The 27,191-nt window shown below is 46.9% G+C and overlaps 1 protein-coding gene across 14 annotated transcripts; it reads right to left on the bottom strand.

Moving 5' to 3' along the window:
- Positions 1–395: 395 nt before the first annotated feature.
- On the bottom strand, positions 396–26,727 carry SLC41A3 (solute carrier family 41 member 3). Of its 14 annotated transcripts, none has more exons than XM_072044475.1 (13): positions 25,814–25,941; positions 25,471–25,509; positions 25,057–25,167; positions 24,575–24,893; positions 13,918–14,025; positions 13,021–13,092; positions 12,070–12,214; positions 9,819–9,965; positions 7,078–7,222; positions 6,292–6,371; positions 4,386–4,520; positions 3,414–3,562; positions 396–1,320 (listed from the first exon to the last, which is right to left on the bottom strand). In XM_072044475.1, exons 4-13 carry the CDS (start codon positions 24,863–24,865, stop codon positions 1,135–1,137), a joined length of 1,458 nt encoding a protein of 485 aa, XP_071900576.1. In that variant the 5' UTR covers positions 24,866–24,893; positions 25,057–25,167; positions 25,471–25,509; positions 25,814–25,941; the 3' UTR covers positions 396–1,134. The 14 variants fall into 14 exon arrangements, with proteins under 14 accessions (XP_071900576.1, XP_071900578.1, XP_027323128.1 ...); XM_072044477.1 differs by having other exon boundaries at positions 25,006–25,167; positions 25,475–25,509; XM_027467327.3 differs by having other exon boundaries at positions 25,475–25,509.
- Positions 26,728–27,191: the final 464 nt, after the last annotated feature.

Genomic DNA, 27,191 nt, shown 5'->3' with positions numbered 1-27,191 from the left:
GAGGGTGCCCCAAATGCTGTCACGTCCCCACCATGTCCCCACACATGCTCCCCAGCTCAGTTGGTGCGGGGTTATTTACCCTTCAAATCTAAAAAAGGAAGAGGAGGCTGGGAAAGGAGGGGAACAACAGCTTGGTTTTGTCCAGGGAGCGCTTTTCCCCACTCCTGGTCTCCCAGCAATGAACAGCTTTTGCCATTAGGGACCCTCAGCCACCGTCAACCCTGTGCAGAACCCCAGCCCCACAGCAGTACCAGGAGCCAAGAAAATGCCCAAGGCAAGCAGGCACTCAACACAGCTCAAATCCAGATGTTGAAGGGCTAGTGGGTCCTCAAACAAGGTGACTGTCTCCTAGCAGGAAGAGCCATGGCAAGAAAAACATCCTCAAATCCACAGCATTCCATTTTTTTTAACCACTTTATTTGTGTGTGTTTCTATAAACGTTTTAACTACTGGACATTTCATAAACCGTAAAAACAAAACCAGCCCTCCTACCCCCAAAATGCACTCAAATCAGCTTGTTGGTCAGACAACAGCAACGCTGCTGGCTTAGGTAGGTGGTATCCCTAGATAACCTCCTGCTGGGTGCAAGCCAGCGAGACACTCACAGCGAGACACTCACTCCCTGAGCATCTGAGCGACAGAGAGGAGATGAGTTTAAAGACCTGGATGCTCTCCTCCTCCAGGGAAAGGGGGCAAATACAATATTTTCCTGGATGGCAAGTCAGAGCTGGACAGAGATGTTGTGACACCTGCGTGATCAGATGCAGCAATCTCAGCAGGCTTTGGAGCAGCCTTGCAGGCTGTGTTGGTTTTAGGGACTGCAGCCGACCAAAACATTCGTTCAGTACAATATAGCCCAGAAGCTCCTTAGGGCCATGTTGGCCGGGCATGGGTGTGAGCAGCAAGTGCTGCCTAAACCCGGCTTACTCACGTGTGACGGCGCAAGTCTGTGGGTGCTGATTCCTCCGGGTGAGCAAGCCCAGCTGTAAGGCACAACGGGGAGGAGAGGCAGGGCGGTGGGGCAGCAGGGGAGGCCCAACCCAGCCGGGTGACCCAGCGCTCATCGCCAAGCACCCCACTGTCATGGAGGAAAGCACCGTGTCAAACGAGTGATGTGGAGCAGCGCACGTTGCCTCAGTTCCCCAGGGTCATGTCTGCGCCATGGACTAGCCAAGCCAGGCGGAAACAGGCGGCGAGGAATCCAGTGCCCAGGAGATCCCCCAGGGCAGTGAGGTAGGGGATAGAGAAATTATCTGGATCCAGCGCCTTCCTCCACATCAGGCGCACAATTAGGTCGGCCACGTAGAGCAGGATTCCCACCTGGAGAGGCAAGACAGGCTCTGCTGTAATGCAGGAGGAAGGCAACACACAACCTCCCTCAGCTCCCATTCACTTCAGCAGAAACAGTGTTGCTGCGGATACGCAGGCAGCCCCAAAGCGTAAGTTTGCAACCAGATTTTTTTCTCCTCATCCTTCTTTCCATTAGAAATTCAAATCTCGTCTACTTTGTTTTTCCTAAAAGTCTCTGTGGGCAACTAGAGTTTGAGGCAGTTTTTACATCAAAGTTATCCCAAGCAGCACTGACATGTTAAAAAAATATAAAATTATTTTTTTCATCTCAACAATTTTAAAATCTTTGTTGTGATTTCTTTTAATTCCTATTTTGCTCCCGCTTCTGATAAACAGATGGAGGAGAAAATATTTCTCTTAAAGATTAAAGACCGTCTAGTTAATTGAATTAAGAAGGGAGAGTTTGCACTCCACATCTGCAGTCCCCCCATAGGGGACCACAGCACAACAGGAACCAAAGAGAGAGGCAGCATTTCTAAAGGTGCAAACAGCAAGCTGGGTGCAGGGAGAGGGAGATGGAGGGAGCAAATTAATAGCAGAATCACAGAAACTAAAGCTGAATAGAAACTCAAGAGTTTTATATAGTCCATCCCTCTGTCTCAATGCAGGGTGAAATATGTCCCCATCTTTCCTGACAGTGTTTAAATGTATGCTAAACCACCCCCAAAGATGGAGATTACACACTGTAAGCAATCAGCCCCGCGGCTTAATTTTTTGACTTTTATTCTTTTCTCCAAGGTCTAACATAAATCTGTCTTTTTCCATTTGAAACCCCTGTTTTCTTGATTCATTCCTAGTGACCACAGAGAAAGCGTTATTCTGTCCCTCCCCACAGAAACTCGGTAGTTTAAAGGCTATTACCAGATTTTTCTCAAGCCTCGCTTCTTTAGACTAGCTAACCCCAGTCCATTCAATTGTTCCTCTGAGGTCATGTTTTCTAGGCCCCTAATCTTTCTCTTTGGGCTTCCTCCAGCTGAACCGAACTTCCCCCTCTCATTCTTTCTGGTTTTCTTTATAAATTGTAATGGAGGGGAAGAAAGAACCAGGCTGAGCACATTCTCCTCTGCTGGGCTCCATGGGAGTCTTTTGGGGTCAGTGGCGTTGCTGGGATTCTGCTCTTTACACTGTCATTTATTCAGTGTATTTTCATGCTTGGCTCTGGTTGAGGAGTTACCTCGATGCATAAAGAGAAGAATAAATATTTTCCTTTACAACTATGGCTGTGGTGCGGGGCTTCGGGTTGTGCAAAGGTCAAGAAAAACTGATTGTTTACACACGCAAGGAATTCACCCATGGACACAAGGCTGCTTGTAAGGCAAAGTGAGAAGCCAGCTGCCTCGCCCTACAACCTAATGAATTACTGATTTAAAAGGGCAAGTGAAGTCAGAGCCTCTGTGAGTTTGTGACAGATGCATGCATTTCTGAGTGAGATGACAAAGTTTACAGGGCAGTGAAAACACTGAAAGGGAACAGGCAGAACAAATTGGTTGAACTGCCCGTTGCTGACCCCAAACCTTTACTTTCTGTGACGAGCTTCCCAGGCCTGGGTTTTCCCTTCGCTCTTGACTCATACGGCCCCGTCCAAAGGGATCATGATATATGAAATTGGTTTCCAAAATGAGTGGGGAAACCTGCTGGCTGGGTTTCATAGTCTTTCATTTGCTCCTTACTAGGATGACCAGTAGGAACAACTGAGGCTTAAAATCTCAAGGAACAAATATGGTAAAAAGGTACCACCTTACAGCAAGAGGTACCTAAGCTATGTGTGTCTACCTACTGCAGCTCTGTGGATGACAGTAATTCGTTCCTCATCTCATTCTAATCCCTCCCTCGTCCTTAGTGGCAGTTGTGCTTCTGTGGGAAACTGCACAGTGGCAATTAGGGTGAAATATTACTGCACAAGTAGAAAATAGAGGTTGCTTGGTAGGAAGGACACTTGAAATGAATAGAAATGGGAGCCACTGCTTGGAGCTTTAGCATGACTCCTGTCTAGCCTGGACACTGTTTTGGTTTTGTGGTATCTATTTTGTAGTATTCCTTTTGGAAGAAAAGCTGGGGTTTACCTGCAGCAAAGCAGCAGTCAGATAAAACATCACAAAGGTGAAGGACAGAGATGTGTGACCTCCTTGCAGCAGGTGGATGGTGTAGAGGAACACGAGGTGCCCTGGGATAACCAGGAGGAACAGGACTCGGGCTGACTTGGAATTCACCTCTGCAGAGGACAGAGAAAAAGAATGATCACAGCGGCTGCAGACAGTGGGGAGAGAACAGAAGATGGTTGTGTATTTTAATGCTGGTACGTAGAGTTGGGTCTGTCCCCTCCCTCCAAACACATTGCTAATGCCTTTTCTAGATCATGCAGCAATCTGGAGCATCTGTAGTATCAGCCCAGCAGCTTTGTCTGGCACTGAAAACTGTGCCAAAGACATGCTCCGTGCTGATCCTCTCACTCTACATCTTCTAAACACTCCTTCTCAGCAGCTATCTCCCTCCCACTGCTTCTGCTCTGTCTTGCTGCAACCCACTTTCCCAGCTTTTAGTCTGCTCCAGCAGTAACTCCCAATCTAGCAGGGAAAATCGAGTGAGCCTGCAGCCTAAAAAGACAACAGACCCAAACCGAGTTTTAATGATGTTTAGGTTTATCCACAGCTGAAGATGGAGGAGTTACTGATTTTCAGTAAGGAGTTACTGATTTTCAGCTCTATTCAGCCCCCTGCCAACAGGTGATGGCTCTAGCCTGGCCATGGTTAAAATCACCTTCTATCAGATAAAATCTCAGATTCCTTTTCAATTACTTTCTTTAGCATTTCCTGAAGACCAGTTTCTTTACATGTTAGTGAGCAAAAACATACAAGCTTTTTTTCAAGCTGCCTGCTGCAGAGATGTTGCTCGCCTGTCTGAGGATCTTCCCCATTAGGGAGAAAGGGAGTTCTGCCTTTGAAACCCACCTAGTCCTTCGCGCCAACCAGGCTTGATAAAGGAGCTATCTGTGATGACGGGCCTTGAGACATGGACACCTAGAGTTCAAGGTCTACCTGATGAGAAGAATGTGGTGCATGGGTTGGGCCAATTCTGCCTCATCTTGTATGGCAAAACTCCAGGCATGCTCCAGAAATGCAGGAATGTGGAAATACGGCTGGCCTGGATGGCGACCAGATTCCCTCCAACACCTATGAGGACAAAACACAGTAAACCTGTACACCACCTTCACTGCAGCAGGAAATACCAGCCTCAAACCTAGCCCAAGACAGGTCAATCTGCATTCACTTACAAGCTCTCTAGGAGCAGCGGTGAGAAAATCTGATCCCACATGTCATGGTGAAGCTGTGCTATTCACCTAGTAGGAACAACTCTTAAAAATCAGGATGGCTCCAGTGATGGTCTTCTGACTGCTTTTTTGGAAATGTTCTCCCTGCCTTGCCAGCACCAGCAGTAAATGCAACGTGCCTCAGAAGATGATGTAATTGAACCTGGTTTGGTGCAGTCTGTGAGCAATACCTGGGGAAAGCAGTGCAGGCAATGGCAGCTGCTGCTCTTGGCCACTTCTTGGATTTACTCAGTCAGAGAACAAGACAACAAACATCATGGAGACTGATTACATGTCTGTCTGAAGGCATCTGACACACTTGTTAAAGAAGGAATCATATGAGAATGAATCAGAGCCCAAATATGTTAGGCAATTAAAAGGAAATTAATTCCTTCCAGACTGATTAATTATAGTAAATATGAAAAAGCTGCTACATTTTCCAGTAGAAAATAGAGGGCTGATGATCTGTGGAGCAAACTTCCACCATCCTGAGTGTGTGCAGGGTAGAAATAACACAGAAAAGGTAACGTTGAGCTGGATTGCACAGGCTTCTCATGTTTTCATTGCCTTAAAGAAGGAAATTCTTTAAATGATTCTTCACATCATTAAATGTGAGATTTGCCAGAGTGGAACCAAAATGAAAACACCCTGACAGAGCAGCACATCCAACATGGAAGCTTTCTGAAACACACACTGCTACTCTTTGCAGGATTCTCATGCACATGCAACGTAGTTACCTGTGCAAAGTCACAGAGCACTGCCAAACAGTCACCCACCCCCAGAGACTGATGTCTGGGTCAGCCATTGTTCACCTAAACAGCTGTTGACACATGCACTTTCCTAATCGGGCTCTTTGGCTAACCATGCTGGAAAGAGTTTGTCACCAAGGCGGCTGTCTTTATGCAGATCCTGCAAGGTGACAGCTGGATGACACCCTCTGACATTTCAAGATGACACCATGCTTTGACAGTGGCATGAGGCCAAGCCTTCCCTAGGAACACGGGTTTCCCTTGGAATGGGCCTGGTCTGCAAGAAACATTAGAACGGCAGAAAAACAACCCAGTGGATTCTCAGTGATCCCCAGCAGTTTATACCGATACATTTATGTGTCTGTAACAGAATATTGTGAGGCTTCTTACAAATATAAATATACATACAAAAGATGTTTTTATGTATATATACAATCTACACACACAATCTTGTATATATATATATATATATGTATACATAATATATTAGTCTTTATCATCAATCTGTTTAGGGGATGATTGCACAGCTCAAATTAGTGAGCGAAGAGAGATGGAAAATGGATTTATTGTGACATCCTTAGTAGGTCTGATGTTATGAAAGTGAAGGTGTCAGCATAGCTATCAGAGATAATCATCAGATGCTGTTAACCTTTCCAACAGCTCTGTCAGTATGTTTCAGCCCTGCCTGCTATTTTGCACCGGAGATGCTTCAAAATACCAGTAAGCAGGGATGTAATGGGGACCAGTGACTTCACTTCTACTGGTGATGGGAGCAGGGACTTGAAAAGAGACTCCTACATAGGGACAACAGTGGATAGCGTAAGCCTTGAGAAGACAGAGGAGGAATAAATAAAAGCATGCATATAACCCCCCTGGCCAACTTACCGTTAATCACAGGTGTGAAAACGGCCATGCCTTCAAACTTTGGGTCAGTTACAGTTTTGTCCAAGATGAGCCCACCAATGCTGTAAAAAAAAGGACAGGCAAAGAGGGTGGATCAATCTCTCTTACCCAGAACAACTTCTGTGCTGTGAAAACAGCACACAGAGATAAGTTATTATCTTCTTCCTTATAATAACTTATAAGTTATTATCTTCTTCCTCATTGAAAGTGCTGGACTGTTCCCTATAGCAGACGTTTACTCCCTTTACATCTGTTTTCACTGATAGCCTTGCATTTTTTGTTAATGGAATAAGGAGATCAGCAAGGAACCCCTCTGAGCAAAATGAATACTAGTCAGGGAAGCTTTACTATCCTTGCCAAAAGTTTTGCTAAACCTCTATATTGGTTTTAGCAGTTTTCAAAACTCTGTCTCAGATGGGTTTGAATGATGGAGCACAGAGGGGAACGAACTACCTGGCCCTACATTCACCAGACGTTTACAGCCGAATAAAAATGAGGCTGAAGTCTGACTATTTGCGATGGTTATCATCTCCCTTTTTGGTTTCCTGGCTTGCACCCATATGGTACGTGAATGTATGAGTGGGACTTAAAACAATGACTTGCTTTTTCCAGTCATTTGTGAGCTCCCTATCTGCTTTCTCACAGCCTGTTGAGATACCCTTCTGCTTTCCCTTCCAGTTTCCCTTTTTATGGCTTTATAAATGAACACAGGGTCTCCTTGTAACACGCAGACGTGTGTGGGCTAGCGGGAGTTGTTCCTTGGTTTACCTGCTGATGCTCATTGCAACAATGACCGGCTGCCATCCAGACTTCAGAACTTCAGCAAGGGAAGGACTTTGCTTGGCAATAGCAACCCAGAGTGGGATCATGACAATGAAGACAGCACAGATCAGAGGAGAAAGGTATTTCACATCTGGCAAGGAAAAGAAATCTTGATTTAAATGCCCCTGGCTTCCCAGACTGCCAAAATTATATTGCATAAAGTCTGGAAGAAAGGCAGCAGGGATCTGGCTCAGACTGAGATACATTAACAGAAAAATCATATGAACCAAGATATTCCCCACATGACCACCTCACTCCACCACAGAAATTCATAATTAACCTCTGAAACTCACTGCTAGAGGATGCTATTTGAAAATCAGCAGGACTCAAAGCAAGTTATATTTGAAGATGTGCAAGTCTCCAACTTCGTCTCCAACTAAGCAAGACAAAAGTTACAAACTTTCCAGCTTCAGGGTACAAATAAAACAGCAGGGCAAGAGGGGGAACTCTCCTGTGTGCAAGCTGCATCAGATTTTAGACAGACACCTCATGCCTTCAACTAAAACAAGACGTAATAGGTACTTTTTGTGATAAGCTAGCAGGCTCAGTGAGCAGCTGGCCTGCTCTACAGGGACAAATGCTCTCTTGCATGTATTAGCCAGTTAAGATCCAGGGTTTCTTTCAAGCTAGCTAACATGTGTTTCCATTAGGTGCTTTTTCCGTTCAGTAGGGGCATAACCTTGAAGTGACCTTTAGAAGCAAAGGTTTTAAAAAATAAGTGTATGTGCAAAACCAAAAGAAAATAAACATGACTCAGAACCATGAGAAACACCTTCAAGCGATGGGGATGATGCCAACCCTTCTGATATAAAAACACTTCTTCGACAAAGCTCTCCATCTGGTCGCTGTGCTGGGGCCATTGCCAGTGGTTTGTAACACAGGCTTTGCAGGTAATCTGGGAGACTGCAGGCTCGAAGTGCACATTTTTCAAAATGACATTGTCAGGGCCTCAGGCTACCTGGGTGAGATAGCATTGATTTGATGATATCTTCACAGAATCAAGAGCTCTTACACAAAGGGATGCACTCTTTACATGTGGCTTTAGTCAGCACTGAAATGCAACCACTTCTGGGGTGTAAATAGTCGCTGTTTTGTCAGGGCATTTTAGGACAGATGGGTTGTATGACAGACTTTGCTGCTGTACTGGATTTCCTACCCCCACCCTCGTTGTTTTGGGCCATTAATTCCTCCTTAAATGATGCATACATGCAGCACTGGTGTCTATCAAAGCTTACAAAGCCTACAGAAACACTCCTGCTGGAATGAATGGACTTAGGTCTCTGCATACCAACTCTGCCACACCAAGAACAGCCCCTAAGCACATTGCAACCCTTTGACACAGTTCATATCTTCATTATGGACTGGGAAGGTCCAAGGTTAATCTTTAAAAAACTGGAAATCTTCATTGGCGAAAGGGTGCATTCACTGTAAAGAGAAGGTACTGTACCAGAAGGCACGTGGCCCCCCAAACTTACGGACTCACTGGTAGTTACGGAGGATATATTTTGGTAGGATCCAGAAGTCACATCACCATCTATCCCTTACTACACACTGGGGAGAGAAGTAGATTTATTTAACCACCATCAATGGTGCCTTCCTTTTACCTGACTCACTTTCTGCTCTCAACAACCAGGTGTCTGTGCGGTGAGTATTATCCATATCAAGAGGCTGAAACTATTTAAACTACTCTGAAAGCATCACAGATGCTTCTCTAGTCACAACCACAGAGGCTATCATGTTGTTCTGCCATGTGTTCCCTGGGAGATATTATCAGTGGCACAGCAACTGAAAGGCAAATGAACTCTACAGAAGCAGAGGCAGGTGTGATGGCGTCATGGAAAAAGCCTAATAAAAAAATGCACCTCTGAAGTCCAAGGAGAACTGGATGGAAGCAATTCATGGGCCTCTCCCTGCAACGTGTGCTCCCTCGCTTTCTGGCACATGGAGTGAGTTACGCAAACTGGGAACAGCTGCTGTCACTGCTGCTCACAGTCTGAAGCAACAGTTTAGGTTTCAAATGGCACTGAGCTTGCTGGATCTCTTTATTTTCCTGTTCCTATTCTAGGTTACACTCATGGTAAATAGATGAGTACTTTACAAGCAACAGTCAAGCATATATTACCAAGTTGCAACATGTTTTGTGCTTTTCAACGTCAACAGGTGCCCAAGTCTTTGCCAACCAGCAGCACAGCTAACCTCACAGCCACAACGCCTACTCAGAGCCCCGTGAGTATTAAACAATGCAGCACTATCTCCCTAACTCCAAGAATACAATATCATCTTGTTCATCCACGACTCTCCACATGAGAAGACATGTGAATACTTTACAAATGCCAAAACCCTGAAATAGCTTTGTGAGGAGGGGCTTGCTATGAACCATGCACAGAAAGTAGTTATGCTGGACTAGTGACAGATGCAGGAACAGTGTCATGTATGTCAACCTTTTAATCCAAAGCTATGTGATAAACGTTGGTCATTTCTTTGAGAAATACTAGTTGCATTTCTTAGGCTCTGCCTTCCAGTTTGCTACTGAAAGAGTGCCTTGAAAAACCATTTGTGGTCATTTTCCCACCTCAGTGGTATGACAGCCTCCACTCTGAAGCATCCCAGAAATGTGCAAGTGCACTGTAATAATTTAACAAGGATTCATCTCTTGCCGAGCTGCAAATCCCTGCTAAACACCTTACCTATATATTTGAAGAGGGTACTGCTGATTCCTGCCAGCAGGGAAAGGGTTATCAAATCTCCAAGGCTCGCTGCTATGGGTGTGGCGATGTTGTCTGGATTGATCCCAACTTTCCTTGCTCCAATGATCACGCCAATCATCACCAGACCTAGAGAAGACACAGAGCAGGCATCAGAGGAAGCATCTTGCTGTGTTTCACCCTGGAGCTGCTATTCTGGATCCCAGAGGGACACGGGGTCTGGGGAAAGCAAGCAGCACATCGCCCATAGCGGAATCACACAGCTGAATACTGGACATCCCCAGGAATTTGTCCTCTTGCTTTCACCAATCTGAAGGGCATGCCTCTGCCCTTGTGAACTTCACCAAAGGCCCAGAGGCACACAGGCAGATTCCAGGGATCAAAGGAGATACCAGCAGGCAGCCCAAATGTAGAAGCTCCCCTCCTGAGCAGCCTAATCTTTGCTGCCTTGAAGCAGAACCAGGCACGAAGCACACTCATAGATAAGCACACAGCAGGCATGCAGCAGCCTCCCGGTGCCATCTCCTACTCTGGATTCTGCAGCACAAAGATATTTTCCATATTAGACCATAATTTCTGAGGAGTTTGAACCACCAAGGAGCAGCGAGCTTACTCGCAGTAAGCAAAAGCCTAAATTAGCTTTTCAGCTCGGCCATCAGACAGACCCCTCGCAGCCCACAGTCTTTGGGCTGCTTTAATTTGCACGTGGGGAGGGATGGTTCAGGGAACAGATCCAGAGCTGTGGGGTTATTATGGAAGTGGCTCACCCTGCCCCTCTACCCCTACGCTCTGAGCTGCACCTAGGAAATTCAGCAGCTTTTCAAGACTGTCAGAAAGGAGAGAAGTTTGTCTTGCCCAAGTACGTTAATGAGCACTGATCCCAAGGCTTGATGAACAGGTGAGAATCAGCCACCGGATCTCTCACAGGTCTGTGGAAGGGCCACCTGGATACACTCTGCCTGGCCAACCTTCACTGCTGTGTGCCTGGCAAGGGCAGCTTTGGAACAAGACACGACATCTCTTCAAAATCCTCCTGTAGCTGACAGGATGCGCCAAAGGAAGCCTGGGAAAGGCTTTGCTCCTGCTCACAACTTCTGTGTCTGTTTGCACAGGCCCGCAAAAGTTGAGCAAGCACAGGAGTGTAAGCTCTCCCCTAAAAAATACCACTTTCCTCAATACAACGTGCCTTATACAAAAGCACATCCTCACATTGTAGCATTCTCCACCAAAGCCCTCCCAGACACCCACGCTCCCCTCCCCACCGAACAGCTCCCACTGCCTCCCTCCCTGGTCACAGAAATACCAGTTTCCCTTCATGCACATCCACACACAGGCCGGCTGTGGCCATGTCCAGGGAAGAAACTAATGCCAGCTGAAAGCCTGCAATGGCGCAGCAGCAAAGCCTCTCTGTATCACACTGAGCAGAGAGATTGAAGGGAAGAGTTTAATGAAAGCTGGGCTGCTGTTTTTCTCTTTTAACAACTGCCTCATGTAATGTTCTTCATCAAAGGCATCTACGATCACCCTTTGACTCCAGCTTCAGGATATGCACTTGCTTCGACTTGTCCCTTTTGCTTAGAAAACTTGCTATATCCAACTCTGCCAGCTCCCTCTATTCAGGGTATCATGCTGCCCTCACATGGCAGACCTACAAAATATTCATCCTCAGTCGTCACAGAGCAGCTCCTGCCTGTCCACCCCATCGTGTTTGCCTTGCAAACAGGAAGAGCCAGGGCTCAGAGCAGGTAATGCACAGGGACAGCCACAATCCTCTGCTGTCCATCTTGAGCATGGCTTGGAGCTGTCTGCTAACAAACAGACTCTCAATACCCTGCTTTGTGCCGAGGCATCAGCTAATCCTCCCCTATGAAAGGGACAGAGTGGATGGCTAATAGGTCACCCAAGCTGAACGGAGAAAAAGTGTGCGTGTGTGCTTTTACACCCACCCAGAGCACGGGGCATTTTTTGTGCAAGTCAGGTACCATGGGACATTTTGATTGCTGCTGTAGATGCCAAGAGCCCAGCAAACAACAGATCCTGGGAGAAGAGAAGCAAGGACAGGGAGCAGAAGGACGAAGCTGTGGACATGGGACTAATGTCCTTCCGCTCCCTCCACTCCTCATCCACATGCGAAACAAAAAGGATTTCAGCAGGGCCTCCCTGGCAGAAGGGATGAGTTTTTCTGCACCTGAGTACTGCACATTTAACCTGAGAAGGAACTAAAACGACTCACCAAGAGAAAGTGCAGCTATGAAGGCCGTGGTCACACTGCTGGCACACAGCACAGCAGCCTGGCTCAGCTCCACAGAGCCCTTGGAGATGGCTCCCAGGATCACAGCAGCAACGGCAGCCAGAAGTCCCACCACGGTGGCCTGGACCTAGGGGCCAAAAGACAGCTGGTGAGCAATCAGCCACATCTGCTCCCAGGCAGTCCTGGCTCCACGTGACTGCAGCATTTCTGCACAGCTAGGAGGGCAAAAAGCAAACCCTTGCAGAGATGCTGATTGCTTGTGCATTTAAGCAGCATCCCTGTAAGGCTTCACTACATTTAAAAAAAAAAATCCTGACAAAGTTGGGAGAAAAACTCTGGAGGCCTGCAAAGGGCAGATAACACTTCAGCAAAGGACACTGAGTCCATAAGCAATGGAATAGTCCCGGTCAACACAAAAATGGGCTTCCCATCAACACAGCACTTCTACCAAGCTGAAAGCTGTGGAAGGAGATAAGGGAAAGCACACAGACACATGTTGCAAGCCCTTTAGCCTTGCCATGTGCAACCTCCTAGGCTAGTTGCTGGATTTTAACAAGCAGAAAGAGCTTGTTTCTCCCATCTCTCCCCTCCTGCCCCAGGCTGATTCCCAAACTTTGCCTGTAAATGACAGGCTTTATCTGGGGGCTGTTGTGAAACAGCGACTGTGCTGCAGCTCCCCCTGCAAAAGGAGTTTCTTTCATTATTTCAGTTTGTCCACAAAGGCAATGTATGTCTAGATCTGTTTTGCTGATGAACAACAAGCTCCAGAGCTACACAGAACTTTATCGGAGGTCAAGGCTTTGCTTGGCTCTGTTGAGAATATCAGCCCCGAATCAATAGCTCTGGACCCAGAAGTGCTGGGAACAGATGCTGTCAGACTACAGAATAACAAGAGAAAAGGGCTTTTTGCCTCTCCCAGCTGGAGTGACTCACCTGGATAAGGGCTAAATTGCAGGTGGCCATTTTCCACTGCTTCTGAGCATCATCCATCTGTCCAGTGTTAGCCTAGGAATCAAAAGAGAAACCCTGAAAACCTGTCCCCAGAGCAAATGTGGCTGCTGAAGGCAATTTCATCTGGCCCCTGTGGGAAAGAGGCTGCTAAAAGCCAGAGAAACAAAGACAAGTCAGCATCTCCCAGCCTTCTCAGCACTCCCCTCGAGACATCCCTACTGTGCTCCTGACCAACACCCCAGGGGCATCAGAAGCTCGCAAGGAAGTGCAGAGGCATTGTAGGGCACCCACCTTAAGACAGAGTGAACATATCCACCAAATCTCACACAGACCATATGTTGGACAAACTAAACTGTTTTTCCTCTTTCTGGCCCCCTAAATTGCTCTGTTAAGCTCTAATTTCCCCCAGACAGCTGAAAGCAAACAAAACTGCTTAGGGAGATAGGAAACCTTGCTGAGAGATCACATCCAGAGCAACAAAAGCTAATGCTGGTCCCAAGAAGCCTCAGGCTATTCCCCCAAAAATGGAATTGCTGGGCAGCCCTGGTTCTCTCAAGGGTCAATAGCCACAGAAAAGCAATCCAGTCCCAAAGCTGATAGCTCTGGATCCCTGGCTCTGTCTCCTTCCTGTGTCACCAGGCCCTAAATAGGAGCAACTGGCCTCACAGGGATTAATTCACGTTCGAAGAGCAGACAGAAATTCTCTGTTCCATTTATTAAATGAGGGCAAACACATTATTTTAACACTCACACACAGCTAATTTCTACTTAGAAGAAACTGGCTTGTCTCAAACACAGAGTGGTTACATAAAAGCAGAATCTCTTGATGCCTCCTGCTAACTCCTTCCCTCCCACTTCCACCGCCTTGTTAACACTCACAGCAGTAGAGAGCCTGGATGCCAGCGTCATCTCGAGATTACCCTTCAGGCCAACCAAGGCAGGAACCAGGATAAAAACTTCTGTAATCGTCTGAAACACAGCCCAGTGCTAGAAGGGAGAAAACAAAAGAAGAAAACAACTCAATTTGTGATGCTGACCACTGCACTGCTGCTGCTTCAGAGCAGAGCAGGTTCCCATCTCAGCCCCTCTTCTACAGGTATTTGCTAGGCACATGGGGGCAGATTCTGCCCGAGGCTGGTTGCACTTTGGGAGTGAAGTAAACAATTTTTAGCTTACAGGATACTTTCTGATCTCATGTACAACGAAGCACTATCCTAACAGCATAGAAACCTTCCTGAGGGCAGCAGCAGGTTTTGGAAAGTTACAGCTTAAAATGTACCTTTAGCATTAGCCAACAACATCAGAAATTATTAAGGTTCACAAGCCAAATGAAATACAGCACACCCTCCATCCTCTACACTGACACTAGATACAGGATCTCCCGTTGCTATCCAGACTCATAAGAACAAACACAAAGATCTGGAAATGATCTAGCAACAAAAAGTCACGTCTGTCTTTCTTTACCAAATCTCAAACTAACCATCTAAGACTGGTGGTGGGACTGAAAGACTTTTTTGTATCTCTTCTCCACAGGCAGTTCCTAAATCTTCCTGTTACCAAGCACACTCCCAGCACAGCTGGAAAAAGGATTTTGAATTAAGATATCCCATAAGCCTGAACTGCTGGGCCAGTATCTTCATTATCATTGCTCCTCTGAAGCTGAGCTATACAAAGTTCTTGAATCAGCTGCAACACTGGAGATGATCTGAAACCTTAAACTCTGTTGATTAACACACATCTTCTCTAGTGTATCTACCATGCGGTGCCTTTCAATATAATTCATTTACCCCCTGTGCGTACAAGGATGTTACAAAGTCACGCAGTAGCTAGAGAGGCTCACATCAGAATGAAACTGCAGAACAGAGCAGCTCACTGTGAAGTAAAATCAACCAACCTAACATCTAAGAGCAGAATACAAGAAAAAATAGCTGCAGTGACTGAAGGTCCATCTAATCTATTCTTACCTCTATCACTGGTCAAATTCAGATGTATAAAATGAGCACCTATAAACACGACAAGCATATGGAATAATTCTCCAGTGTATTTTCCAGCCTACAATTATCTGCCACAGGGTCCTGAGCTGGAGGAGCTGCTCTGCACTTAGCACTGCTGGAAGAATTTCTCTTTCAGGTACTCATGCAATCTACCCCCTCCAGCCCATGTGCCATCCTGGGGCAAAAAATTCCACAGCTTAGCTACACATCACGAGAACTTTCATTAATTCTGAACTTGTCACTGCTGAGTTTCATATGATGGTCCCGAATTCTTCTGCTAGAGGACAAACATGAGCAACAGAGCTCTGCCTACCTTCTCCACATCCCTTGGGATTTTGTGAACCTGAATATCTGGGAGGTGAGACAGACTCAATAGATGTCAACACATTCACCATTCAGCCTGTTGGGAAACACACGCAGGGTGTAACGGCTCAGTGTTTTTGCTCTGGCTGTGCCCTGAGAAGCTGTGGGAAGCTGGTGGTGTCTGCTGGGAAGCCTTAACAGCTTCCTTCTGAGTCAATATGAATGAAAGAGGGGGTGAGCCAGCCCCGAGCACATGGTGCAAGACACCCCTCAGGGGTGCAGATAATAGGCAAAACGTTATTATCAATACGAGAAGGCTTATTTCCTGGCACCGCTGATCTGGAACCTGGCACATTTCAAAATGTTAAAAGTTACCTACTGTGAGTAAATAACAGACAACATGAGCAGAGTCACCTTATTTGATACACTGCAATTCTCTTTGAATTTGTTAACATGGAACTTAAATACCTGAGAAAAGGGACAGGCATCTCTTAAAGACTCAAATTATCCTCTCTCCTATCTCTCTAATTAAGAATAAAAAAAGATCCAAACCCATCTTTGACACCTTCAAAAGAAAGAGGAGAAAAAATAGTTCAGAGTCGCAATGTAAAAAAGCCCAACCATTTAAAATACACAAATGTGCAGGCATTTGTATGTAAGATCTTGCATATTTTGCACATAAAAAGACATAAACATGAAGAAAGAGACAAACTCAACTGTTTGTATTTTACATGTAGGTCACCTTTGGGAGATACGACTTTGTTGTATCGATGTAAGCTCCAATCCTTGTGTTAATGATGGATTTTACAGGTCTCAAGCCATCGTAACGGAAGGTTTAGTACGTGAGGTATGATTTTTTTGGGACACTGACTTATATAATTACACTGAAAAGCTTTGAACAGCTAATAATAAAATCACACAACTGTACTAATAAAAACAAAGCTGATTTAATTGCTTCCATTTGAGTCTCATTAGTGACTCACCAAGAGCCTGAGGACAGATTCACACTAATTTATACCATGGCAGTCAGGATTCCCTTGTGTTAGAGACTGCAGAAATGCAGAATAAATAGATGGTCCCTGTGCCACTGCTAAGCAGGACTGCCAGCAGAAGGATCAGGTGGATGTGGCAGGTTAAGGCTGTTCAGGCAAGGAGCTGGATGGAGTGAAGCAGGCATCTCTGTCCTTTGAGGTGAAAATTGGCCTAGATCAAATCTACACAAGGAAACCAAGGGAGAAAATGACTTTTTCCCACTTCGTGCACCCATAACAGAGTTACAGCCACAACTTGCAAAGCACAGCACTGAAGAAACTTGGTCACCCTACGATCCACTGCAGCTGACTCACTTGATCCTGTGATCCCCATGGCAGCTGGATCTGCTCATGGGGTCCCAGAGGGGAAAAGAGGCTGTGATGTACTGACACTGACTCTCCAGCTCCAGCCTAACCCCACCATCCCACGGTGCTGTCCTCACAGTCCCAGCCTCTGCTATCTCTCCTGGTGTGTCCATCCTCCCACAGCAGCTAAGAAAATCTCAGAGGTTTTCCATTGCCCTGAACAAATCAACAGAAAGGTCAAAAGATCCTGGATTGTAAAGCCCAAGCCAATTCAAAATCCCTTTCAATGTTAATCATCCCATGGGCTTCTATCAACAAAGGATAGGAATATCTTATATCTGTGACTTCTGTTTGGACTGTGTCACGTTGCAGTGGTGTGGAAGGGGAGAATGAAAGGGCAGCTCTCCTTCCTGAACTCTCTGGTTTGAAATCTGATCATCCAGTTTCAACCTGATTCTTCACCTTACTGTAAAACAGTGAACCAAACACTGATGGGGTCCCACAAGGTTTGTGCTTCCCCAGCAATGCCAGCCAGCCTGGAATCCAGACAGACCAACCAACCAGGGATCACTGGAGTGCAGGTAGAAGTGGAATCGTTCAGCAAGAAAAGACCCTTGCAGTGATCTTGGTCCTGCACAGAGGCTGCATCCATCATCTGTGCACCTAAGAAGAGAAAAAGGCAAATGGCTATTGCTTTGGGCATCCTTTTACAGTGAGAGAGACCCAAGTCTGAGTTTGATGTCAACTGGGCTGGAGAGATCTCTCGTGATTTCGTGGATTGGAAAATGCTGAAGTCCTGTAAAGGCTGATGGACACAAATAAGCACCCTCCACTTGGCTCTACAGTTTCTAACAATATCAGCCCTGCAAATTATAGAAACAGTTAGATTCCCAGCACAGCCACTGTATTTCTAAGTAACAAAACAGAGCAGCACCATTAAACTCACACGTATGCTTTAAATACCATCTTGGAGCTTGTTCACACATCTCCCTGTCAAAGGTAGACCTGGAGTTTCCTAGGAATGCTTTGTAAAGACTACACATCATGAAAAGCATTCCTCGGTCAGACCATCCCCTGAAAAACAGGCAAATCACAGGCTCCCGGACTAGAAAAAAAAGTAGCCTCTGCAGTGTGAACGCTCATGATTGTCACCACGAGTCTCATAATACATGGCCTCAAGCAAGCAAACCAAGTCTCAGATTTTAGTTGGACAGGACAGCAAGTTTCTAGTTCTCATGCTGCAGGAAGAAAAGCTGAAAATAAGCAGCTCACAGACAAAAAGGCACAAAAGAACAATCCGAACCTTTAAAGGCTAAAATCCCTGGATTTTTCCAGCTACTGGTTTTGTTTTTAAAAAGAGGGTTGTTGACATCATGTCAGCTTACCTCAATAACATCTCTCCGATGCTGGCTGTGATTCTCAATGCACTAGCTCCCTCCTCTGGGAGCTGAACCCACTGACTGATGGCTTCTATTTCAGTATAATTGGAAACACCTTCACCAAAAAATACACTTCCTATTACTGTGCTTCATGCATGACCCCATTTCTAAGAGTCTAGAGAGCAAATACTGCAAAGTGAGCAAAGTAGGCTGTGCTCTGGTATTTTAAAGGACATGTGCAATGTAGGTACACAAGGCTTGTGTTTTCCATCAGTTTTGATACAGTCACATTCTTTAACAGAGCCCGCTTCTCAGCGAGTGCATTGGATTTGTTTTAAACAAAGACCTATTCACCTGCCAAGGGTACAGAACGGGTACGTACAATGTCTTTATACTTCTCGGAGATATCTGGCCAAAGATAACTGCTAAATATTAACATAACATCTTGGGTAGTTTGAGAACTTCTGTAATGCTGCAAGACAGGTCTGTGCCTAAGCGCTGCACAACAAGGTGGAGACAACAAACAGAGCATAGCAACAGCTGTGCACTCCAGTTAACCCTTCTTTGATATTCCTCATATTCCCTTTTATTCAACTTTGCTGCCTTCTTTGTTTCTTTCAGTGCAAGAAAAAAACAGCAAGGTATTGTCCTTCCAAACACTCAAGTGTCCATATTTAGATCCTGCTGTGGTACGAATGCCAGAGAATCTAATGTACTCCAGTGAGCTCAGCCTGCAGGATATATCCCTGGGAAACTGTGCCAGCCTTTTGATTTGTAAATCCACTGGCATTAGATGCCCAAACTAGATCAAATTTTGCATTTCTATTTGTGCCCCTGGTACAAAGGAAAGACAGATGGGATAGATTCTGGCTGTGGGCACAAAGGTGTAAATCCAGCACGACTCCTTGGAAGTCGATGGAAGTTACTCCAAATTTACACCCACCTCAGAATCTGGCCAAGAAGCACTAAGTTTGTAGGCAATGCTTATCTTTTCATGCTGGCATGCGTTTCATCACAGTATCTAAATACCTTCTAGACCAAAGATTACATTAGGTTGTTTGCAAAGAACTGAAAACATATAAACTTGCCTCCAAGTGAAACGGGTAGTTAGTAACAACCCTGACCTAGATCTCTTTATCAGACATTTTTGAAGAAAGAGTATCATGCAACAGGGGAATACACCGCAGCCTGATCCCAGCTGCTTCATAGCAGTCATCACCAGAGTGTTTAGCTGGATGCAGTGCAGTGAGCCCCCAGCCTAAAGCATCGAGAACGGGGTCAGGCAGCCCCTCTGAAAGCCGCTATCCCACTTCGCAAGGAGCCCATGATCGTAAGACAGACAGCATCTCTCTAGCACAGGAAAAGCCCACAGCCATTTGGCTGAGCAGCTGCCAGGACCACGCACATTAAAAGCAGCAAAACACACATACTCCAGGTCAGTGAAGCAGCCCACCCCCTCACTACTGAAGCTGCCTAACCACGTGTACCTACTTGAACAACATCCATCAAGAGGCCAGCAGCTACCATGCCCAAGCCAGCCAGAAGGAAGGGCACGAAAATCTGGGAAGCAATGGAGAAGGAGGTCTCTGGGAGAAATCCACTGGCTGACCTAGTCAACTTGCAGGTGAAACCACGCAGCTTCTGGCCATGAAAGCACAGCTCCAGTTCTAACTGGGTGACCACCATGGTCGAACACCGTTACCCCATGCTCAGCAGCGCAAGTGGAGGGAGATCAAGTCATCACACAGATCCTCCTGGTAGCTCACTCCGAAGTCAAAAGAAATACGCTTTTCCTCAAACTACAACAATGATGCCAAATTGTTTTATCTTCTTCTCCTCCTAGGAGCGCGTCCAGAGGGTTGCAGCAAGGGTATCCTCCAAAATTGGTTCAGCTGGGTTGAGCCCAGATGGCAGCAAACCCGACGGACACTATTTCTCCGAGTTATATCCAGGGGGGAATTATAAAAGATAAAAGAAGATTGTAGAGATGTCCGTGGACGAATAGAAACGAGCCCACACCCCATTCAGCTCCCACCACCTCGGTAAAAACCAGTAAGACCTGCTCAGGCTACAGCACTGAAAGAGTGACAGGTCATGCAAGAATCCTTCAGCGTGCTCAAACGCAGTAGTGTCCTTTCTCCTCAGGTTACATTTCTTGTCAGACCGCGGCTTGCCTTTGATACGATGGTTTAATATATAAGCCTGCTGTGAGCCGGCCCCACTTCCCTCACTCCCACCATAAGCAACGTTGAACTTTTCTCGCTGTCCCAAGGCCGAGGAGGTGGGGAGTTAACAGCCAGGATCCGTTTTGCTCTCCTCCAAGGTGAAGAAAGGTCAAGGAAAACATGAGTCGACGTTTCTGCCTGCTGACTATATTATGCAGCTTCCATCCCCGGGCAAGTGACAGTTAAGCCAGCTGGTGAGAGGAGATCTGCCCTTCTAGACCCTGGCCCCTCTCGTTCCCTCCATGGTCTCAACGGGATGTAACGATCGCTCTGTGCCAGCTATACCTCCGAATGACTGGCTTTCAGGGGGGGAAAAAAAATCTAGAGAACCAGCCAATAAGCTTCAAAAGCGAACACCCTTATCTGCTGTCATCACTTCAACTTTCTGCTAGTTTGCAAAGGCCAAGATAAGAGTCATAGCCAGAGCTTATTTAAGGTAGCTCCGTAATCTCGCTACTCCACAGGCAAAGGAGAGAAAGGGCGAATATTTCCAGGGCATGCTGTGAGCTGGTCTCCCTTCCTGTCCTAGAGCAAAACACTCTGCTTCTGCGTACTCCCAGGAAGATACGGTCACTGAGAGGTGGGGTCTCCCCTCAAAGTCTCCCTGGTCAAACAGCTGACACAAGCCCAAGAACTGCATCACAGCCACATACGGACAAAGAATTTATATCCTGCTCAGTAAAGACTGCAGTGAACTCTACAGCTCAAACTCAAGCATGAGGGGAGGGAAGACTGGGTATTCTGCTGGAGCTCCTTTCCAATAATTAATTTGGGCAAAACTTAACTAGAACAGAGAGCGAAAAGGCTTTAAAAACGTAATTTAGGATGAAAGAGTAAAGGATTGGTTTAGTAGGTTGGCCACTGGGCTTTTTCATTCTCCAGCCATGGGTTCAAACCCAGCTATGCCCTACTGAAAGAAATGAGTGAAAAAAATATTCAGTGGTACGCATGAAAGATTCAAGTTTCTCAGTCCAGTTCAAATTCAATGTTTGAACTGCACTGACTTACTAATACCTGTTGTACTAATCAACCTCCCTGACACTCTCTGCAAAGAGAGGTGAAGATTAATGGCTTGTGGACTCTGCCCCTGTGACTTGGTTCCCAGCTTGCAGCTAAGTGCGTTAGCAAGGTTGGACAGAACAAGGCATACTTTTGCCTTGTAGATAAACAGAGAACTAAGGACACTCGCAGGATGGTGCACTTCTTTTGGTCTGGTATCACACACAGCAAAATACCAAGCCTGGTGGGCTGAGGTGGTACAACACATCTCTCTGCAAGCACAGCAGGGTGAAAAATAAGAGCCCTAGCTACAAATGGGAAACTGTCCTTTCTAAGTTAGTATTTTGGGACAGCCCCTAGAGCCTCCTCCACTCCCAGCTAGCTTGGTGTGTACATGTCCACCTCTTCCACCTAACAATAGTCCGGCTAGCTGAAAGCTAAAAAGGGAGTATATTTCAGCTAATCTAACTGGGGAAAAAAAAGTCCACAATAGCTGGAAGAGGGAGGTTAATAAAAATCCTGTAATAACCACACATCATCCGACCTCTTTATACCAGCCAGGAACTGGGCAGCAAAGGCATGAAGGCGCAGTTCTGGTTAGAAACTCAGAGGCTTCAAGCAAAAAAGAATAAAGAACAATCTCTGGGCCGCAACTACATGCTTTTTAAGGTCTGATAACATGCATACCTTATGTCATCACATCCGTCAGCAGGACTGCTGACAGGCAGCAACATTAATGTAAAGGAAATATCAATGAGCTTGAATGACTCAAACGACATTAAAAACACAGCAGCAACACATCCTGTTCTAAAGCTTCAACCTGGCAGGGGTTACAAGTTTATCATGCTTCAGCTCTCTCTGTTTCTAAGCAAGCACCATAAAAAGCCTTCGACCGATGAATAGGTATACAGAAAGGTAATTGGTTCAGGTGACCTGTGCGTGTACACCGGGTCATTTTATTATGCATTTAAGGAGTCTCTGATAAGGTCTCATGCCATTATTGCCAGCAAAGAGATGTGTCACATTTTCCTAGCAGAGATATATCGTATTTGTTGGCAAAGAGACATACCACATCTGAGAAGAAGAAGAGCATTGCCAAGCAGCCAGAAACAGATTATAGCTAGTTGGGGGAATAAAATGCACCTCATGGCTGTAGCACTCTTCGTGACAAAACCTGGGGAGTGCTCCGCTGCCCTTCTCTGCACACAAATACACCAATACCCTTACTCTCACACATTAGCCAACACGTAGTATTGCCCTAGAGCAGACAAAGCAGAAATAGACTCTGTTGGAGCCCTCATCCTGATCTGGGGCCTCCATCCTCTGCTGCAGCTCAAAAAATGGAAAGACAGCAAGTGCCAAGGAATGCAGTTTCAAAAGTACCTTATCATCCCTGCAAAGAAGGGACAGGGATACAACAAGCACTCTTGCAACACAGCACCGGTAGCAGCAGACAGTGGTAGTCTAACATCTCAGAGCCCTCAAAGGACACTGGCTTTTGGGGACCCCATGTCCTGGTTGTTGGAGCACCAGCACTCATGACTCTGCTAGCTCTCCATCAGATCAGGCTGCGTATTATTCCTGTTTCCCACCTTGCTCCTCTGTTCCCCACTTTAGGAAAGGAAAGGGAAGGGGACTGAGAGTAAGTGGTAAGCTAAAAGCAAGCAAGTTGCAAGTGCCTGGAGCCCAAAGCCTTGCAGAATCTCCTGTTGCCCCACAGAAACAGCAGCAGGTCTGAGGGCAGGACTGCCTAGCTAAGGGAAGGGCAGTTCCCAGCAGCAGTGATTTCATGATGAGACACATTCAAGTGGTCCACGCTTACCCGTGAAAAGTCATTTTGCTAATTGCCAATGGCCTATTTTTCTTATGTGATGTTGCATGGCTTCATTTTCCAGGCTCTATGCACTAACTTGAATGTTCTTTGTGAGCTCTTTATTTGCATAAAGCAGAAACCAGACTTCTGTGGTTTCAGAAGAGTAAGAGGTTTGTTTCACATTCTGTTTAAATTAGTGGCCCAATACTTCCTAGGGAAAAAAAAAAAAAGAAAAAAAAAAAAAAGCGCTCTAAAGGAAAAACATTGAAAGAAAAACGGTCTTCCAAGATCATAAATCTACATAAATCTATCTGCAATCTATTTCTCACTTTAATATCTCACTATGGGAAGCAACATGTCTTAGACTCATAGGAATGAGCAGGTCTGAGCACTCTGAAAAATAAAAATGAAAACCACAGACTTGTGCATGTCAAGTGGCTGCTTAGGACTCTCAGAACAATGTCTAAGGAGACTAAAGTAGTCTGCCGTGGGGTTCTGGATTTGACGTGGTATTTTCTGGAGCATTCTGCTGGGTATTGAGCACATGCTAAGGTCAATTAAGGATACTCTGTTCCTACAGTGAAGCCTCTATAGCTCTTCTAGCTTAGGGAGATCAGCCTGGGGCTAATAGCAAAAGTACACACCTCCAGATCTGTGAAAGTTATATCAATAGAAGCACAGTAGTTTCAGTGTCACTGTATCTGATAACTCAGGGCAGTCTGACCCAACAGCTAGCTAGTTAAATAACACAGGTTAACTAAAAGGCACACAGCAATAAGAGTCACTTAGAGTACAAAGGCATGGCAATTTGTAATCTCTAAATTAACTACAGCTTTAAAGTGTCTGAAAGTAGGCATTCATTGCTGCTTTAAAGCTCTGTATTGCTATGCCATGGGAGGCAAGGTCTGGTCCTGGCTGTCACTAAAACAGCAGTCAGATTGGAAGACTGAAGACTCAAGGATTTATGTTACTTGCTACAAGGCCCTAGAGAAGGATGCGGGGCGCAGCCTGGGCTGGGCTGGATATATGAAGTGTTAACAGTGCAGGGTCGGCTCCTCGCAGGGGACGCATTGCTTTTCAGAGCCACATCCAGAGCCAGAAGCAGTACAGCTGTACCTGCTTCAGAAAAGTACTATGCCATCACAGCCCCTGGGGCTGCAATTCAGCCATCCTCCTCCTGGGACTAAGCTAAAAGACTGCTGCACAGGACTGCACCTTCCTACTTAGATGGCTCAGCTTCTTTGCAAACTCTTCAGCACCATGGTGCCTATTACATCCAAAAGACAAAAACGGGCCAGAAAAACACCACATGCCGTCTACTGAGAGCTACACAAAATACATATACCTGCCTTGGAAGGACACGTTAGTATGCAAAACTACTGCACATTTTCCTTTACTTGCTAATCCCAGAGCAAATCCCTGCTTCTGAAGAGAAGTTTCCCACCTATCCCATACCAGGTACATCAGAACAGTTCCTTTCCCTTACCTGAACATAATCCAAAACCATGCCTGCCAAGACCATGCCAAACCCAGCTAGGAGGTACGGCAGGAGCACCTGCAGGCAAATCGTGATGGCTGACTCTTCCCGTGACTTTGCCATGGACGCCTTCTCCTCAGCCAACAGCTTCTGCTGTGCGGGCAGAGAGACATCCTCTGCCTCCTGGCTGCCAAGTCTGCTCTCTCTGTGTTTACCCTTGCTCTTTGCTTTGTGCCTGGATCGCTCTCCATTTCTAGTTCTGCCCTCTTTTCTCCTCTGCCGAGCCTCCTCACCTTTCATGGTGGCTTTCTTGAATCAAGGAGTTTTTCTGAAAAACAAAGTCAGAACCAGTGAGATGATGAAAGGAGGTGCTGGGTGGGTCAGGGACTGGCGACCCTGGCAACTCCGCTCCATTTACCTGAAGGCAAACCACCACCTACCCCCAAAACCCTAGATGCTCTGCTTGACCCAGATGCTGGTGCTTAGTTTACCTTCGGTTTTGTGTCAAACCAATCTCTCCTTCCATTACTGCATCTCTCTTCCTGGGCCTGTGTTCACACTGGAGCGCTCGTTGTGCATCCTGACTCCTACTCTGGGGACGCCTGAAAGGATGCGGAGGGTGCTGCAGGCAGCCTGCATGCTGGACCCACCAGTTCTCATAAGGGGGTCACGAGAACTGAGGAGCCCAACAAAATCCAACCCTTTTTTAGGATCTGACATGGGGCAGTTCACACCCCGGCACCCTGCAGTCCAGCAAAAGGTGTAACTCACACCTAGCATAGCAGAGCCAGCTACCAAATGCTCCCCAATATGAGGGCAATTCTTTAATCTGCCCTCCGATCTGAACACTTTTGCTTCCCCTCGCACCTCCTTTGACACACACACACACACGGTATGTGACTCACCTACCTACACAGAACCTGCCGTGGCCCCTGCAGCATCCTCTGAGAAAAAAATAAACGCGCAAAATTGTTACCAGTTTCTCTCTCCTCTCGTCTCACCCCTCCTGCCTGGATCCTTCCCCATCGCCTCCCCCACAGAGGCTGACTCGTTCCCCAGGACGGGTCCCCGCTGCCCCATCCCAGCCCCTTCCTCACCCAACATCTGGGCAGCGGAAGGAAACCGCTGGGAGGCCCCAACCGCAGCTGGGCGGCGGAGGAGGGAAGAAGGAAGGATGGACGACCCCAAAACCCCTCTGTGTGTGTGTGTGTGTGTGTGTGTGTCCCCGTCCCCTTTCCCGTCGCTTACCGGCTCCTCTCCCTGCCCGGGGCTCTGCCCTCAGAGGGCCGCGGGAGGCGCCCGCCACGGCCGGGCCGAGCCCGCCCTGCGCGGCGGCCGCGAGTTCGAGTCCGGCCCCCGGCGGCTCGGAGGCGGCGCGGCGCCCTGAGTGGCAGCCGCCGGGCCTGCCCCGGCGCCGTGCGTGAGGCGGGAGGGGGGGCCCTGTTGGTGCAGCCCCCTGCCCGCGGCGTTGGTGGATGTCCCGGGGCCCTGCCTGGCCCACGGAGGCCAAAAAGGGACGGGGTTGACGGGGAAGGGGGTCGGAGGGCTCCCGGAGCCCGCTCGGGACGTGAGCCCCTCAGCGAAGCGCTCCCCAGGAGGAGCGGCTGCCCCCCGAGCCTTCAAGCTGCCCCAACCCCCGGCTGATCTTATCATCAAGGGTGAAAGCTGAGCACAGGAGGAGAAAACCTCAGGCTGCAATTAGGAGTTGAAGAAAGACTTTTCCTCTATTTTTATTTTTCTTTCCTGACCCCTACCCCCTTAGTTCGGCATTACAACATCTCTCGCTTCAAGCTTCCTGTGCAAGCGCCTCCGCTGCAATCAAGAGCAAAACTCCAAGTGACTTGATTTCATCCCCCCCCCCCCCCCCCCAATGAACCAACGTTAGAAATGTGATTGCACCATCCATCACATCTGAGCACATAAATCCCATTACGCACTGAAGTAACCGTACTCGTGCACGGCTCCTGAATCACGCAGCTCAAATTGCCAGAACAATCAAGGATATTAAATCATACCTCAGTACCAGAGCAATGTTATATCCTGCTGAAGTCTCTCAGGTGTCACGCTACGCTAAAGGGCTCCTACTGACAAAATGGTGCCTCTGGGCCTGCAAGCCCTGGGCTCAAAGCAGGGTACACTGAAGGGAGCTGAAGGTTTTTGTAAGTGACAGTAACGAAACGCTGCAGCTGCTGCGTGTTGAGGGTGCGCATTAACTGTTGAATGTCACTGCTGTAACAGCGAGGCTTAAATTTCAGCTCACTTGGTGTAATTTTATGTCTTCCCTTTGCAACTGGTGCTTCCCTGAGAATGGTCAGAACACAGCGTTTTCCTATGGGAAATAAGAAGAGAAGGGACATCTATCAAAAACCTGCAACCTTGCCAAGACATTTTTAGACCTGTTAAATGTATTCTGCTATCACTTTACCCCTGAGCTTCAAAGAAAAATATCTACAGAGCAAGCAGAAATCCTTCTGGGGAAACTGATTGACATGGGCCTTTTGGTAACAGCTCTAGCTCAGGGATCTCCCACCTGGGTCCAACCATCAGCTTGCACAGGAGCTCCCAGCACCCTGCCACACCTCATCCTATGTACAAAAGGGGATGTAACTGTTTGGCATATGCACCG

Source organism: Anas platyrhynchos, chromosome 13 (assembly GCF_047663525.1).
Source record: "Anas platyrhynchos isolate ZD024472 breed Pekin duck chromosome 13, IASCAAS_PekinDuck_T2T, whole genome shotgun sequence".
Taxonomy (NCBI): domain Eukaryota; kingdom Metazoa; phylum Chordata; class Aves; order Anseriformes; family Anatidae; genus Anas; species Anas platyrhynchos.
The sequence above is the reverse complement of the archived record's forward strand: the minus strand, read 5'-3'. Positions and strand labels throughout refer to the sequence as shown.

Excerpts from the sequence above, each read along its gene's own strand:
- SLC41A3 (XM_005025093.6), bottom strand. The coding sequence starts at position 24,865 with ATGAAAGGTGAGGAGGCTCGGCAGAGGAGAAAAGAGGGCAGAACTAGA. Across the intron at positions 7,223-9,818 it reads TACCCTCTTCAAATATATAG|ATGTGAAATACCTTTCTCCT; the intron begins GTAAGGTGTTTA and ends TTTCCTTGCCAG. Across the intron at positions 4,521-6,291 it reads TTTCACACCTGTGATTAACG|GTGTTGGAGGGAATCTGGTC; the intron begins GTAAGTTGGCCA and ends TTGTCCTCATAG.